Below are 15,598 nucleotides of genomic sequence, written 5' to 3'. Positions count from 1 at the left end.
GGAAGGTTGAACACCAGACGGGCTGCGGCGTTCTGGATGAGTTGAAGGGGTTTAATGGCACAGGCAGGGAGCCTGTATGATTACTACTACTACCACATGTATGATTACTACTACCACAACTACTACATGTATGACTACTACTACTACATGTATGATTACTACTACTACATGTATGATTACTACTACATGTATGATTACTCCATGTATGATTACTACTACTACTACTACATGTATGATTACTACTACCACAACTACTACATGTATGACTACTAGTACTACATGTATGACTACTACTACTACATGTATGATTACTACTACTACATGTATGATTACTACTACTACATGTATGATTACTACTACTACATGTATGATTACTACTACTACTACATGTATGATTACTACTACTACATGTATGATTACTACTACTACATGTATGATTACTACTACTACTACATGTATGATTACTACTACCACAACTAATACATGTATGACTACTACTACTACTGTATGTATGATTACTACTACTACATGTATGACTACTACTACTACATGTATGATTACTACTACTACATGTATGATTACTACTACTACATGTATGATTACTACTACTACATGTATGATTACTACTACTACATGTGTGATTACTACTACTACATGTATGATTACTACTACTACATGTATGATTACTACTACTACTACTACTACTACCTACCACTACTACTGTATGTATGATTACTACTACTACTACATGTATGATTACTACTACTACTACATGTATGATTACTACTACTACATGTATGATTACTACTACTACTACATGTATGATTACTACTACTACATGTATGATTACTACTACTACTACTACTACCTACCACTACTACTGTATGTATGATTACCACTACTACTACATGTATGATTACTACTACTACTGTATGTATGATTACTACTACTACATGTATGATTACTACTACTACATGTATGATTACTACTACATGTATGATTACTACTACTACTACTACTACCTACCACTACTACTGTATGTATGATTACTACTACTACATGTATGACTACTACTACTACTACTGTATGTATGATTACTACTACTACATGTATGATTACTACTACTACATGTATGATTACTACTACTACTACATGTATGATTACTCCATGTATGATTACTACTACTACATGTATGATTACTACTACCACAACTACTACATGTATGATTACTACTACTACTACATGTATGATTACTCCATGTATGATTACTACTACTACTACATGTATGATTACTACTACCACAACTACTACATGTATGACTACTACTACTACTGTATGTATGATTACTACTACTACATGTATGACTACTACTACTACATGTATGATTACTACTACTACATGTATGATTACTACTACTACATGTATGATTACTACTACTACATGTATGATTACTACTACTACATGTATGATTACTACTACATGTATGATTACTACTACTACTACTACCTACCACTACTACTGTATGTATGATTACTACTACTACATGAATGATTACTACTACTACATGTATGATTACTACTACTACATGTATGATTACTACTACATGTATGATTACTACTACTACTACTACTACCTACCACTACTACTGTATGTATGATTACTACTACTACATGTATGACTACTACTACCACATGTATGATTACTACTGTATGTATGATTACTACTACTACATGTATGATTACTACTACTACATGTATGATTACTACTACTACTACATGTATGATTACTCCATGTATGATTACTACTACTACATGTATGATTACTACTACTACTACATGTATGATTACTCCATGTATGATTACTACTACTACTACATGTATGATTACTACTACCACAACTACTACATGTATGATTACTACTACCACAACTACTACATGTATGACTGCTACTACTAGTTTTTTTATCTAAAGGGTTTTAAAATTGCAATTCACCTCAATCAACCAAGTTTTTAGTGTTAATCAATCGGATAACTAATAATGAGGCAAATAGCAGTACGTTGGCTGTTAGTTTTAATCTGTTTTTGTTTGTGAAACGCACCATACAAGCTGTCAATTTAACCTTCGATGTATACAGCAAGCCGCAACCACGGATATCGTACATTAGAGATGTCCTGCTTAATCTCCGACCCTTTGCTGCAAGTCTACACTGCAATGGAATACCACCATTAATAAACCAACATTTTCCCAAGAAAAGACATCTAAACCAAGGAAGTGTGCCGGTAGAGGAGGAATTCAGACTCAGATTAAAAAACAACCCTTCAGAACACCTATCCCATCTATTATGGATGGACATGTACAAAGCATAAGGAATAAGAATGAGGAGCTACGGGCTCGTACCCAACACCTCTCAGAGTACGAACAATCCTGCCTGATCTGTCTATCTAAGACCTGGCTTACGGAACAGGATCCCGACTCTGTTGTGGACCTGCATGGCTACACAATTGTTAGAATGGACCGAAACATCAACTCTGGTAAGAGAAAAGGTGGTGGAGTTTGTGCATTTATCAACGAGAAATATTGCAATCCTGCCAATATTACAACTAAGCAGCAGGTCTGTACTAAAGACATAAAACTATGACCATACTACTTGCCATGGAAAATAAATCAGGTCTGACTATTTATTGTTTACATAGCCCCCTCCACTGACATCCAAATAGGTGCCAACATCACCTTGTATTCCAGGCTGAGACAGTAAATCAATCAAATGTACTTATAAAGCCCTTTTTACATAGGCCAATGTCACAAAGTGCTATACAGAAACCCAGCCTAAAACCCCAAACAGTAAGCAATACAGATGTAGAAACACGGTGGTGAGGAAAAACTCCCTAGAAAGGCAGGAACCTAGGAAGAAACCTAGAGAGGAACCAGGCTCTGAGGGGTGGTCAGTCCTCCTCTGGCTGGCTTTTCATAGCCGATCATTCAGAGTTAGAGACAGCAGGTGCGGTAGAGAGAGAGAGTCGAAAACAGCAGGTCCGGGACAAGGAAGCATGTCCAGTGAACAGGCCAGGGTTCCATAGGCGCAGGCAGAAGAGTTTAAACTGGAGCAGCAGCACGACCAGGTGGACTGGGGACAACAATGAGTCATCAGGCCAGGTAGTCCTGCGTCACCTGAAGCAGTAAAGCTAACCATGGGAGACTTTAAAATGTGCAATCTTTCTGAACACTTGGGGCGGTAGGGTAGCCTAGTGGTTAGAGAGTTGGACTAGTTACCGAAAGGTTGCAAGTTCAAATCCCTGAGCTGACAAGGTACAAATCTGTCGTTCTGCCCCTGAACAGGCAGTTAACCCACTGTTCCTAGGCTGTCATTGAAAATAAGAATTTGTTCTTAACTGTCTTGCCTAGTTAAATAAAGGTTAAAAAAAATGTTTCAAAACTATTTTCTCTTTGTACCAAATCAGGCAATGTCCTTGATTACTCTCTCTGCAGCTGCCATCGCCATCGTTACATACACTCAGCTAGCTAGGCTCAAGCGTGCCAAAACAAGATAAGGCTTGCTATTGGCTCTGAATTAGTGACGTGTGCTTAGGCATCATACAATTGTCCCACCTATTACAAGACTATTTGTGATTGGTTGATTCTACTGTCATTCCAAAATGCTGCTCTAATTGTAGTCAATGTCAATGACGTTGGCTGGTGCCTTCTATTCAAAGCCTGAGCGCCTAGCCAATGAGCGTTGAGCCCAGCTAGATCATTTCTATCAAGAGACTACCAAAGAAAAATTCAGATTGGATATTTTTTTCTCTTGGATATTAACCCTTCTTTTCCAAACACTAACTGAAGAAATTCAATAGGAAGATCATTACAACTAAGGTAAAAAAATATTAAATCAATGAAAAGAAAATGACAAATTATAATATATGTAAAAATATATACAGATTTGTATCTATCCTGAGGGCGTAGAGGGCCCTGATGGTTCCCTACTGACTACTACTGGGTAATGGTACAGTCACTACTACATGTATGCCAACGACTACTAATACTACTACTAATACTACTGGGTAGTACTACAGTCACTACTTGTTGTGAAATTGTTAGGTTATATTACTTGTTAGATATTAGTGCATGGTCAGAACTAGAAGCACAAGCATTTCGCTAAACTTGCATTAACACCTGCTAACCATGTGTATGTGACAAATACATTTGATTTGATTTTACTACTATGATGTAGTACACAGTCACAGTTACTTATACTCTCACTATTCATTCTTACTGAGACAGGGGTAGGGTGACAGTGTGGGGGAGTAAAATCAATTACAAACAGTTACTCAGTGTACAGTGAGGGAAAAAAGTATTTGATCCCTTGCTGATTTTGTACGTTTGCCCACTGACAAATAAATTATCCGTCTATAATTTTAATGGTAGGTTTATTTGAACAGTGAGAGACAGAATAACAGCAAAAAAATCCAGAAAAACGCATGTCAAAAGTGTTATAAATTGATTTGCCTTTTAATGAGGGAAACAAGTATTTGACCCCCTCTCAATCAGAAAGATTTCTGGCTCCCAGGTGTCTTTTATACAGGTAACGAGCTGAGATTAGGAGCACACTCTTTAGGAGCACTCCCTTTAAGAGTGTGCTCCTAATCTCAGTTTGTTACCTGTATAAAAGACACCTGTCCACAGAAGCAATCAATCAATCAGATTCCAAACTCTCCACCATGGCCAAGACCAAAGAGCTCTCCAAGGATGTCAGGGACAAGATTGTAGACCTACACAAGGCTGGAATGGGCTACAAGACCATCGCCAAGCAGTTTGGTGAGAAGGTGACAACAGTTGGTGCGATTATTCGCAAATGGAAGAAACACAAAAGAACTGTCAATCTGCCTCGGCCTGGGGCTCCATGCAAGATTTCACCTCGTGGAGTTGCAATGATCATGAGAACGGTGAGGAATCAGCCCAGACCTACACGGGAGGATCTTGTCAATGATCTCAAGGCAGGTGGGACCATAGTCACCAAGAAAACAATTGGTAACACACTACGCCGTGAAGGACTGTCAAAAATGGAGGTGGAAACATGCTTTGGGGGTGTTTTTCTGCCAAGGGGACAGGACAACTTCACCGCATCAAAGGAAGAATGGACAGGGCCATGTACCATCAAATCTTGGGTGAGAACCTCCTTCCCTCAGCCAGGGCATTGAAAATGGGTTGTGGATGGGTATTCCAGCATGACAATGACCCAAAACACACGGCCAAGGCAACAAGGGAGTGGCTCAAGAAGAAGCACATTTAAGGTCCTGGAGTGGCCTAGCCAGTCTCCAGTCTTTAATCCCATAGAAAATCTGTGGAAGGAGCTGAAGGTTCGAGTTTCCAAACGTCAGCCTCGAAACCTTAATTACTTGGAGAAGATCTGCAAAGAGGAGTGGGACAAAATCCCTCCTGAGATGTGTGCAAACCTGGTGGCCAACTACAAGAAACGTCTGACCTCTGTGATTGCCAAGTCGCTCTGGATAAGAGCGTCTGCTAAATGACTTAAATGTAAATGTAAATTGCCAACAAAGGTTTTGCCACCAAGTACTAAGTCATGTTTTGCAGAGGGGTCAAATAATTATTTCCCTCATTAAAATGCAAATCAATTTATAACATTTTTGACGTGCATTTTTCTGGATTTTGTTGTTGTTATTCTGTCTCTCACTGTTCAAATAAACCTACCATTAAATTATAGACTGATATTTTTTTGTCAGTAGGCAAACGTACAAAATCAGCAGGGGATCAAATACTTTTTTCCCTCACTGTACAGTACTGTCAAGGTTTCCTAGCAAAGTCAAATCTCTGAAAGTTACAAACCATCCTCCTCACAATTCAAGGAAAGTCAATCATCTGTGAAAAAGAGATCTAGTAAAGATGTTATCATCTCAGCACTAATTACAAAATCTAGCCTTTCTGAGATACAGCTTTGTCTTTGGCCTCCCATTGGACAGACCCATGTGTCCATCACTGACTAACCTTTCTCATAGGCCCACATGAGGCAGGTCTGCTCCTCCTTCTCCCCACTGGACCGGCTGGGGTCACAGGCCACCAGGTTCATGTCAGCCCCGCTGTCCAATAGGAACTGGACCAGACGTATGTGGCCGTGGAAACATGCACTGTGCAGACCTACAGAGATAGTGACAGGGTTCATAGGTTATTAGCCTAAGCAGTCAGATCAACCGCTCTTCTTCCATTCATATGGACCTTATTTGTGTTGAAGTCTTTGCCAATTGTCAAAGTCATTTTTTATGTATGACTATTGTTGCAAAACTTATTCCCCTCTGGGATAACAAAGATGGAACTTGAACTTATTGAGTGCTTTCGGATTGTTTAGAAGTCCTTGCCAATCGTTTTTTATATTTGACTATTGCTGCAAAACCAATTTTAATTGGAACTAGATCTTATTAAGTGCTCTCGGGTGGTTTAGATGTTATTTATAAGGCCAAGAGCTTTTCCTCTTCAGTTCTGGTCAACAAAAACTCCTGGCCTCAGTCATACTTTAACATTAGGTTCAAGATATTGTTCTGATCTCGTGACCTGGCCAGGGAAAACCTCCTGGCCTTAGGTTAGGTAACGAGGAGACATAGCCACCTGTGTGTCCGTCTCTGCCCTGATGGTTGATGCTCATGGCGTTCTGACCGAGCAGGAACTTGACCATCTCCAGACTCCTCCCATAGGTGCAGGCACTGTGGGGAGAGGTAGACACTGCTGTTTTCTTGGACCAGTACAGACGGAGAAGGTAACTCATAGGGTTACACTGGGGCTATTACCTGTGAAAGGCGGTCTCGCTAAATATGTTCTCCTTGGACAGACTCTCTGTGCCTGACAGCTGTACTATCTCCTTCACCACCTCAAACTTTCCATTGTAGCAGGCCCTGTGGAACACAGGCGCAATGAGTTGCAGATACAGCTAGACACATAAGGAGATCATAGTAGCTTTAATCAGTCTCAGTGAATAAGACCAGGGGCCATATGTATCAAATCAAATCACACTTTATTTATCAGATGCTTTGTAAATAGCAGGTGTAAACTAACAGTGAAATGCCCTTCCCAACAATGCAGTGAGAAAAATATAGAAAAAATAATAACACAAGGAAAAAATACACAATGAGTAAAGATAACTTTGCTATATACACGGGAACCAGTACAAAGTTGATGTCCAGGGATATGAGGTAGATATGGGCAGGGGTAAAGTGACTAAACGACAAGAGATATCATTAACAGTAGCAGTAGTGTATGCGATGAGTCAAAATACTTACTGCAAAAGAGGGTCAATGTCGATAGTCAGGGTAGCTATTTTGTGGACTCATCTATTTATAAGTCTTATCTGCGGGCCCATGCCAACATTTTTCTGCCTCTTGGGGTTGAAGAGGCATTGTCGTGCCTTCTTCATGACTGTGTTGGTGTGTGTGGATCACGTAAATCCCTTAGTGATCAAGTGTCTCAGAGTAGGAGCACTGATTTAGGATCAGTTTTGACAACAATGAATACTGGTTACATAGATGGCGGGGGCAGATTCTAGATCAGCCATCCAACTCTGAGACACTTGATACATACAGCCCCAGTAGAGTTCAATCTGCTGCTGAACTCCTCAGAGGGTACTGACATGAGCCAGTGAAATCATTCTCTGTCTATTTCCCCTGTGTTGTACTCTAAATGGTTTCACCCCAGATGTTCTTATCATTACGAAATACTGTATCATTAGTTAACTCACAGGTGGAGAGGGGTGTCTCCGTAGATGTTGACGGAGTGAGGCTGTAGCTCAAAGTTGCCCTGCAACAGAAAGTGGACAACTTCATGGTGGCCGAAACGGGCACAGAAGTGGAGCGGGACGTGGTCCTCATTGTCCTGAGCATTCACTGTGGAGGAAGAAGGACTGAGTTGTTTTCTGGTTGGGCACCTTTAAATAAGCTAGTCATTTCCTTACTAAAACCATGTACAACTTTGAACAAATCAAGAGTCATTGTGTGACTTGTAGATAAACATGATGGTCAGTACCGGTAGACCATAATGAACATCAGGTCCACTATGCAGTTACATCATAATGTTCCCCACTCAAGCGCACGTCCCATCAAGATAAACAGTATATCACCTGAACTGTGGATTGTATTGAGAGCATGTTTAGAGACACGGTGAAACTCAAGCATGTACCCTGTAGCTCCCAGACCTACTGCACTAACTCTCACCTTCAGTCTTGCTCCCCTCTGCCAGCAGCAGTTTTACGACGCTGAGGAAGCCCTTGGCGGCTGCCAGGTGTAACGGTCTGTCTCCCACTTCCCCACTCACATTTACATCCGCCCCAAACTTCAACAACAGCTTAGCCACCTGAGAGATTTACATTTTAAACATTTAGCAGACAGTCTTATCCAGAATGACTTACAATTAACCTGGTGGGTGATATATGACAACAATGTTAAACTTGATTGGACAAGTGACAGTGACAGCATTGAATTCAAGTGAGGAGATAGACAGGTGAGATAGGGGGAAAAGAGAACATCTCCACTTAGGAGAAATTAGTAGCTCTGTGCCACTACTGGGAGTGGGAGTCAAAATTGGCGGAAAAGGAGGAGAGTAGGGTCAAAGAGGCAGAGTCAGAGTCATTTGACAGGAGGGAGAAGGATTTAGCAGGAGAGAAGGAAGAGAAAATAGGATAGAAGAGAAGAGAGTAGTGGGAGAGAGAGAACGAAGATTGAGGCAGTGCATGACCATCTGGATAGGGGCTGAGTGGGTAGTGTTGGAGGAGAGAGGGAGAGAATAGTAGTGACCAGAAACCTGCAGGGGGGGTGCTGTGAGATTAGTCTGTCTGTCTTGTGAATGGGAGATGACTAGGAAAGGCTGAGATCAAAAGAGGAAAGGAGTGGAAAAAAAGAGGGGAAAATAAATTAATTGAAGTCAGGTGTTGCGGGATTAAAGTCGCACAGTACGATGAGTGGTGAGCCATGGTCAGGAAATTAGCTTTTCAAGGTGTCAAGCTCATTGAGGAACTCTCCAACAGCACCTGGTGGGTGATATATGACAACAATGTTAAACTTGATTGGACAAGTGACAGTGACAGCATTGAATTCAAGTGAGGAGATAGACAGGTGAGATAGGGGGAAAAGAGAACATCTCCACTTAGGAGAAATTAGTAGCTCTGTGCCACTACTGTGACGACCAGATGCTTTTGGACTATGAGAGAACACATAGTCAGAGGACGAGGTAGCAGCTGGAGTAGCAGTGTTCTCTGGTGTAATCCACGTTTCTGTCAGGGCCCAAAATTGTAGGGAGATAAACTCAGCCTTAGAGACTGCAGATCGTTGGTTCCAAACGCTGCCGGAGACTAGGAATTCATTTGTTGTGCATGGAGGGTACACTAAATTAGAAGGTTTGCAGCCACGGTCTGGTGAGGATCTGTAAAACCTACAGGTAGTGGAGCGAACTGGGATAGAACAACTCGTTGTTTTTGGCACGTGATGGGAGCAGAGCTTAGAGAGACCCACTTGAGACAAACAGGGAAGTGGGAACTGAGCCTGGGGGATAACTGTAATAGACACTGTACAGATAAGTCCTAAATGTCACTCTTTTCCCTATAGCCCATAGGGCTCTGGTCAAAAGTAGTGCACTATGAAAGCAAAATGATGCCATTTTGGGACATAGCCTACATCCCCCGTATCAAGAAAAGGGAATGAACAGATTTCAACACATCCATTGCTTGGCAGAAGGTAAAGAGGGACATCTTAGATGAAGCTACCAACAATGTTATATTAGGATACAATGTTTAAACCATTACCTGGTCATGGCCATAGTAAGCAGCAATATGCAGAGGAGTAAAGAACACAGCATCCTGGACGTTGACATAGGCTCCATGCTGGAGAAGGATATCCACTGCCTAAGAATGACAACATATAGGCTATATTATAGGACATATTATTATCATATCACAAAATCTCTTGTTGGAACACCCATTGTTGCTGACATCAGCAGAACTATTCTTAAATATGAATAGTACTGTACAGAATGTGAGGTAATGTCTGAGACTGGTATGAACAGGGGCCGTGCCCACCTCATGGTGCCCAGCGATGGTGGCGATATGCAGGGCTGTTAGGGCACCGTACCCAACCTGCTGGATGTCTGCCCCTCCGTGGAGCATTGCCGTCACCAGCTCCGCATTGTCCTGGGAGGACACACAACTACTGTCAATCACATAGGTTTGATTTCACTTTAACCTCACACTTGAGGAGAATTTAAATTGTACTTCCTTTATTCCTTGTGTCCTCTCTCTAAAAACATTGGGGAAGCTAAGCTTCCTCCTGTTTGACCTTCTCTTCAGGCATTTTGAGGAGGTGAGAAATCAGGGAAGATACAGATGACGTTCACCCCAAGTTATCAGCATCTTGATTAAGCCGAGACCTCAAATAGACAAATGTGTAATACTGATACTGTGTGCCTCAGGACTAGATGAACTCTCTCTAGTCCTTAGTATGAAAGCAAAACAGGAGATATCACACTGTTCATAGAACAATGTGTGCTTTGTGATGTGACTTGCGCTCCACCATCTGGTAAAATCATGGAATGTCTCCATCTCATTTAACATAAAAGGACAATCGATAGAAACATTCACAAAATAATCACACGTCATAAACAGTAACCTACTCACTATGGAAACACACATATCTTTATAACTACATCAATAACACTGTCTTCAGATGAAGGCATGAAGGCAACAGGTGTCTAACCATTCTCTCACCTTATAGACAGCCAGGTGTAGAGCAGTGAACCCATTCCTGGTAAGCCTGGATGGACGTAGGCCTTTCAGCATCAGAGTCCTTATGTGGATTTTATTCCCTGGAGAAAACAATACACTAGCTTCGCATCAGATCTGTCTGTGGTATATTATCTATGTTTTAATTATTATTATTATTATTTTATTTTTTAAATATATATATATTTCATTTTTTAGGGGATAGATCAGCTTTAATATTTCAGATAGATTGTGGCTTCTATCAATGTAATTGTGTAACGGCTTCCCTCTAGTGAGGAGGAGTAGTAAGGATCGGAGGACCAATGTGTAGCGTGGTACGTGTTCATGCTCTTTATTAAACCAAGCGAACACTGAAACAAAACAATAAAGGACACGTGAAATAACCAACCGAAACAGTTCCGTGTGGAACAAACACAGACACAGAAAATAAACACCCACCAAACACAAATGGGAAAAGGCTACCTAAGTATGATTCTCAATCAGAGACAACTAACGACACTTGCCTCTGATTGAGAACCATACCAGGCCAAACGCAAACACAACATAGAAAACGGAACATAGACAACCCACCCAATTCACGCCCTGACCAACCTAAAACAAAGACAAATCAAAGGAACTAAGGACAGAACGTGATAAATTGTCTGCATCACTTCCAATCCCTCATATATTTTTGGGAAAAAATGTATATACACACAACCGTTCAAAAGTTTGGGGTCACTTAGAAATGTTCTCGTTTTTGAAAGAAAAGCTAATTTTTTTGTCCAAAAAATAACATCAAATTGATCAGAAATACAGTGTAGACATTGTTAATGTTGTAAATTACTATTGTATCTGGAAACAGAGGCCAATTATCAGCAAGAAGGCCTAGAAGGCCAGCATCCCGGAGTTACCTCTTTACTGTTGACATTGAGACTGGTGTTTTGCGGGTACTATTTAATGAACCTGCCAGTTGAGGACTTGTGAGGCATCTGTTTCTCAAACTAGACACTAATGTACTTGTCCTCTTGCTCAGTTGTGCACCGGGGCCTCCTACTCCTCTTTCTATTCTGGTTAGAGCCAGTTTGCGCTGTTCTGTGAAGGGAGTAGTACACTAGTGATCACAAAATAGTGAACAACAATGCTTAGGCCTGTATTTCCAGGCCTAAGCCTGGACACAGTCTATTTTACAATGGTTTTATTTTGTTTGTTTTTACTCATATCCTTCTTCTACCCTTAACACTCCCATATATTTATGTCCATCCGGTTCTATTTGCCATTCATTCAAACTGTGCTCTAAAAAAAGTTGTTAACATATATACATTTTATGGCACAGTATGTTGTACATTAGTTATCTTATTGTAATTAGTTGTTATTAGTCCCAACCTTCAGCTCCATTCAACCCCTCCCATCAATCTCTTAACCCCATCCACATTGGATAAAAATTTGCCATATATTTTTCAATTGTGCTGTGAAGTTTCACAAAAGTTATGAACCTTTCTATTCTTATTGTTTCTACAGATTGTAAATTGAAAATAAACCTTTTTGCTAAAAGTATTACTATACTATTGATTATTGAATCCAGGATCGTTTTACTTATCAGTTCATAAACCATGTGCCATGGAATCGGTATGTAAAAAATCCAACATTTTTGCAATCTATATGGTATGGCTGTCAATTTTTAAAAATCCTTAGATGAAACTGGAATAGTTTTTTATTCATCACAATTTTCTTTAACCAATTTTGGTCTTTAATGCATGGCCGACAGACAAGTTCCTTACATTTTCCCCCTTCCACATTCCTCTTCCATTTTTGCGGTAATGATGCAATTTGTTGGTTGTAATTTTGGGTAGAGCAGTGTGTTTTTTCTTTTCTAAAAATAATGATTTTTTAAAAACAATTATTATATTTGAGTTTAACCACAATATTTGTTATATTATTTCTTCTGTCTTTTCTGGTGGATTATTTAAAAATAGCGATATTTGGGAGATGTAAATAACTGAAAGTGAGCGGTTGTAATCTGAATAAAGTGAATAAGGCCTTTCTTAAACATAGGGTGAGACGTTCTTACTAATTTGCTACAGAACCAGTTTGTATTTAAGTATAACTTTTGTATGACTGAAGCCTTTAGTGAGAGGTCTAATGCTCTAATATTTTATCATTTCTGCCCTCCGAAGTCATCTCTGTTACATAAATAGGCCTGTTTAATTTTATCTGGTTTGCTGTTCCAATAAAATGTAATATTTTTTTCTCTAATACATTTTTAAAAAACTGTTCGTTAGGTGTGGGCAAGGCCAAAAACAAATAGGTAAACTGAGATATGACCAAAGAGTTTATCAGGGTGATTTTTCCACAAATATAAAGGCATTTTCCTTTCCATTGTAGCAAGATCTTATCTATTTTTGCTAACTTTCTATAAAAATGTATTGGAGTGAAATCATGTATTTATTTTTGGATATATATACCGAGTATATCCACATCACCATCAGACCATTTTATTGATAAACTACATGGTAATGTAAAAGTTACATTTTTGTGTGATCCAATACGTAATATAATAGTTATATAGTAAATTATTCTTAATTCTTAATGTGTTTGAGCCAATCAGTTGTGTTGTGACAAGGTAGGGGTGGTATACAGAGGATAGCCATATTTGGTAAAAGACCAAGTCCATATTATGTCAAGAACAGCTCAAATAAGCAAAGAGAAACAACAGTCCATCTTTACATTAATACATGAAGGTCAGGCAATGCGGAACATTTCTACAATGTAGAAAATAGTAAAAATAAAGAAAAACCCTTGAATGAGTAGGTGTGTCCAAACCTTTGACTGGTACTGTTAATTTAAGTAATAAGGCCCGAGGGGGTGTGGTATATGGCCACATACCACAAACCCCCGAGGTGCCTTATTGCTATTATAAACTGGTTACAGAATTAGGACAGTAAAAATACATGTTTTGTCATACCCGTAGTATACGGTCTCATATACCACGGCTTTCAGCTAATCTGCATTCAGGGCTTGAACCACCCAGTTTATATTGCTGGTTAGACAGCATAAAGAGATCTGGGACCAGGCTAAAAAAAAAACACTGGAGCACAATCAAAGCTAATGAGCCCATGGGCATCAAGCCAAGAGTGCAGCAGCATATGTAACACTGTAATGTTTTGGTAAGAGGTTATTAATAGTAATAATCGTACATACCGCCACACATGCAGCAGAGATGCAACAGGGACAGTCCGCTCTCTGTCCGGTAATTCAAGTTCACTTTCTGGAAAGCTTCATCAGAGCTGAGTTATCCAAATACAAATATGAATGTAAGTCGAGTGTAAAAATGTGTAATTACAATAGTTATTACTCTGTACTTTACACCATAATTAGGACACTGATGTAAAACGTATAATGCATTTAATAAAACAGCAATAATCAACCCAGAAAACATTCGGACATTGTCTAGAACTGTGACATGTATATGGAGACTGGGCATGAGTCACAATCATAACATTTCTGTGATGTCATATCCTGACATGTGAAAGACTGAATAGGGATGAATGCATCACTTTCATAGAGAGCTAATGTTACCTGAAGTCATTATCATAAAATGTTTGGCATGTTATGATGTTATAACATGACATATGAAAGACTGAATAGAGAATAAATGTGTCGCTTTTATCACAGAGGGCCTCTGTTACCTGAAGACCTGTTTGAGGTCTGTCAGCTCGCTGTCTTTGATGCGTAGGTCATCCTCCAGCCTCTCGATGATCACAGAGTATGACTCACTCACCTTCTTCTTCCACTCATCTTCAGAAAGGGAGTTAGCCCAGTGTTAGCATAGACATAGCATCATTTAGTGAGCTATTAGCCTGATTGTGACTGAGGTACTTTCATTTTAAAAAGCTGAAACACTTTCCATAGTTTACACCCTGAAAGGGATTTAGTACATCTATAGAATGCATTTCCTGTCACTTGTATTTTCTAATTTTATTGAACCTTTATTTAACTGGGCAAGTCAGTTAAGAACAAATTCTTATTTTCAATGATGGCCTAGGAACAGTGGGTTAACTGCCTGTTCAGGGGCAAAACGACAGATTTGTACCTTGTCAGCTCGGGGTTTGAACTTGCAACTTTCTGGTTACTAGTCCAACGCTCTAACCACTAGGCTACCCTGCCGCCCCAATGTTAAATAATGTACGTTTTCTATATCCTAGTTTAATTACCAAAGGAAAAATTGAAGGTTAAAAAAAATGGCAGCAAAACTTACTACCACCCTATTGGGTATATACGTTCTTCAAAGCAAAGCTTCTTAATAGGATTCTATAGTACATATTTAGACCCTGACATATACTCTCTTAGGCAGCACAAAACACTGAAAGAGAACAAGCCATTACCTGTACATGTCTGAGTTGGTCTTGATTTATAATTCCCCATTGAACCTCTTATTTTTTTCTTTTTTTCCTGTGTACGTTGTATAGTTTGGTGGAGCAGAGGAGTGAAGCAGTAACACTATCCCTATCTCAGTCACAATAGAGTAGGACCAGATAAAGAGGGATCATGGCAGAGGGCTAAAAATAAATACATCTCTGAGAGGAATGCCTGACCACTATGACAACTGATCTGTGTGTGTGTATTGCTCTTTTCAAACAGCAGGTGGCCATTACCTTATATTGTCTTGCACAAGCCATCGGTCAGTTTTCAATTCTTTTTTAAGTGGTTTGAACTGCTTGATGGCCTGAAAACGAAATAATGTAGTCAGAATTGCAAGGAAGCTGTCTTAGGATTTAACTACTGACAGCTTGACCACAGAAGAGTACTCCTGTTCCTTGCAGTGATTAGTAAGTCAATTTATTTGAAGAATGAGGAC

The 15,598-nt window shown here is 39.7% G+C and overlaps 1 protein-coding gene across 1 annotated transcript in view; it reads right to left on the bottom strand.

The window, feature by feature from the left end:
- The window catches only part of tnni3k (TNNI3 interacting kinase), a 52,512-nt gene extending 37,252 nt beyond the window's left edge, over positions 1–15,260 (bottom strand). Inside the window, exons 1-11 of the mRNA XM_046301712.1 lie at positions 15,126–15,260; positions 14,430–14,538; positions 13,942–14,027; positions 10,750–10,847; positions 10,066–10,176; positions 9,793–9,891; positions 8,210–8,348; positions 7,738–7,882; positions 6,794–6,898; positions 6,615–6,709; positions 6,000–6,149 (exon numbers count right to left, since the gene is read on the bottom strand). Of these exons, the coding sequence (XP_046157668.1) occupies positions 6,000–6,149; positions 6,615–6,709; positions 6,794–6,898; positions 7,738–7,882; positions 8,210–8,348; positions 9,793–9,891; positions 10,066–10,176; positions 10,750–10,847; positions 13,942–14,027; positions 14,430–14,538; positions 15,126–15,165 (1,177 nt within the window). The 5' untranslated portion in view covers positions 15,166–15,260. The remainder of the gene's footprint in view (positions 1–5,999; positions 6,150–6,614; positions 6,710–6,793; positions 6,899–7,737; positions 7,883–8,209; positions 8,349–9,792; positions 9,892–10,065; positions 10,177–10,749; positions 10,848–13,941; positions 14,028–14,429; positions 14,539–15,125) is intronic.
- Between the last annotated feature and the right edge of the window lie 338 nt (positions 15,261–15,598).

This window comes from Oncorhynchus gorbuscha, linkage group LG02 (genome assembly GCF_021184085.1).
Source record: "Oncorhynchus gorbuscha isolate QuinsamMale2020 ecotype Even-year linkage group LG02, OgorEven_v1.0, whole genome shotgun sequence".
In the NCBI taxonomy this organism is placed as follows: Eukaryota; Metazoa; Chordata; class Actinopteri; order Salmoniformes; family Salmonidae; genus Oncorhynchus; species Oncorhynchus gorbuscha.
This window is presented reverse-complemented; position numbering and strand designations above follow the sequence as displayed.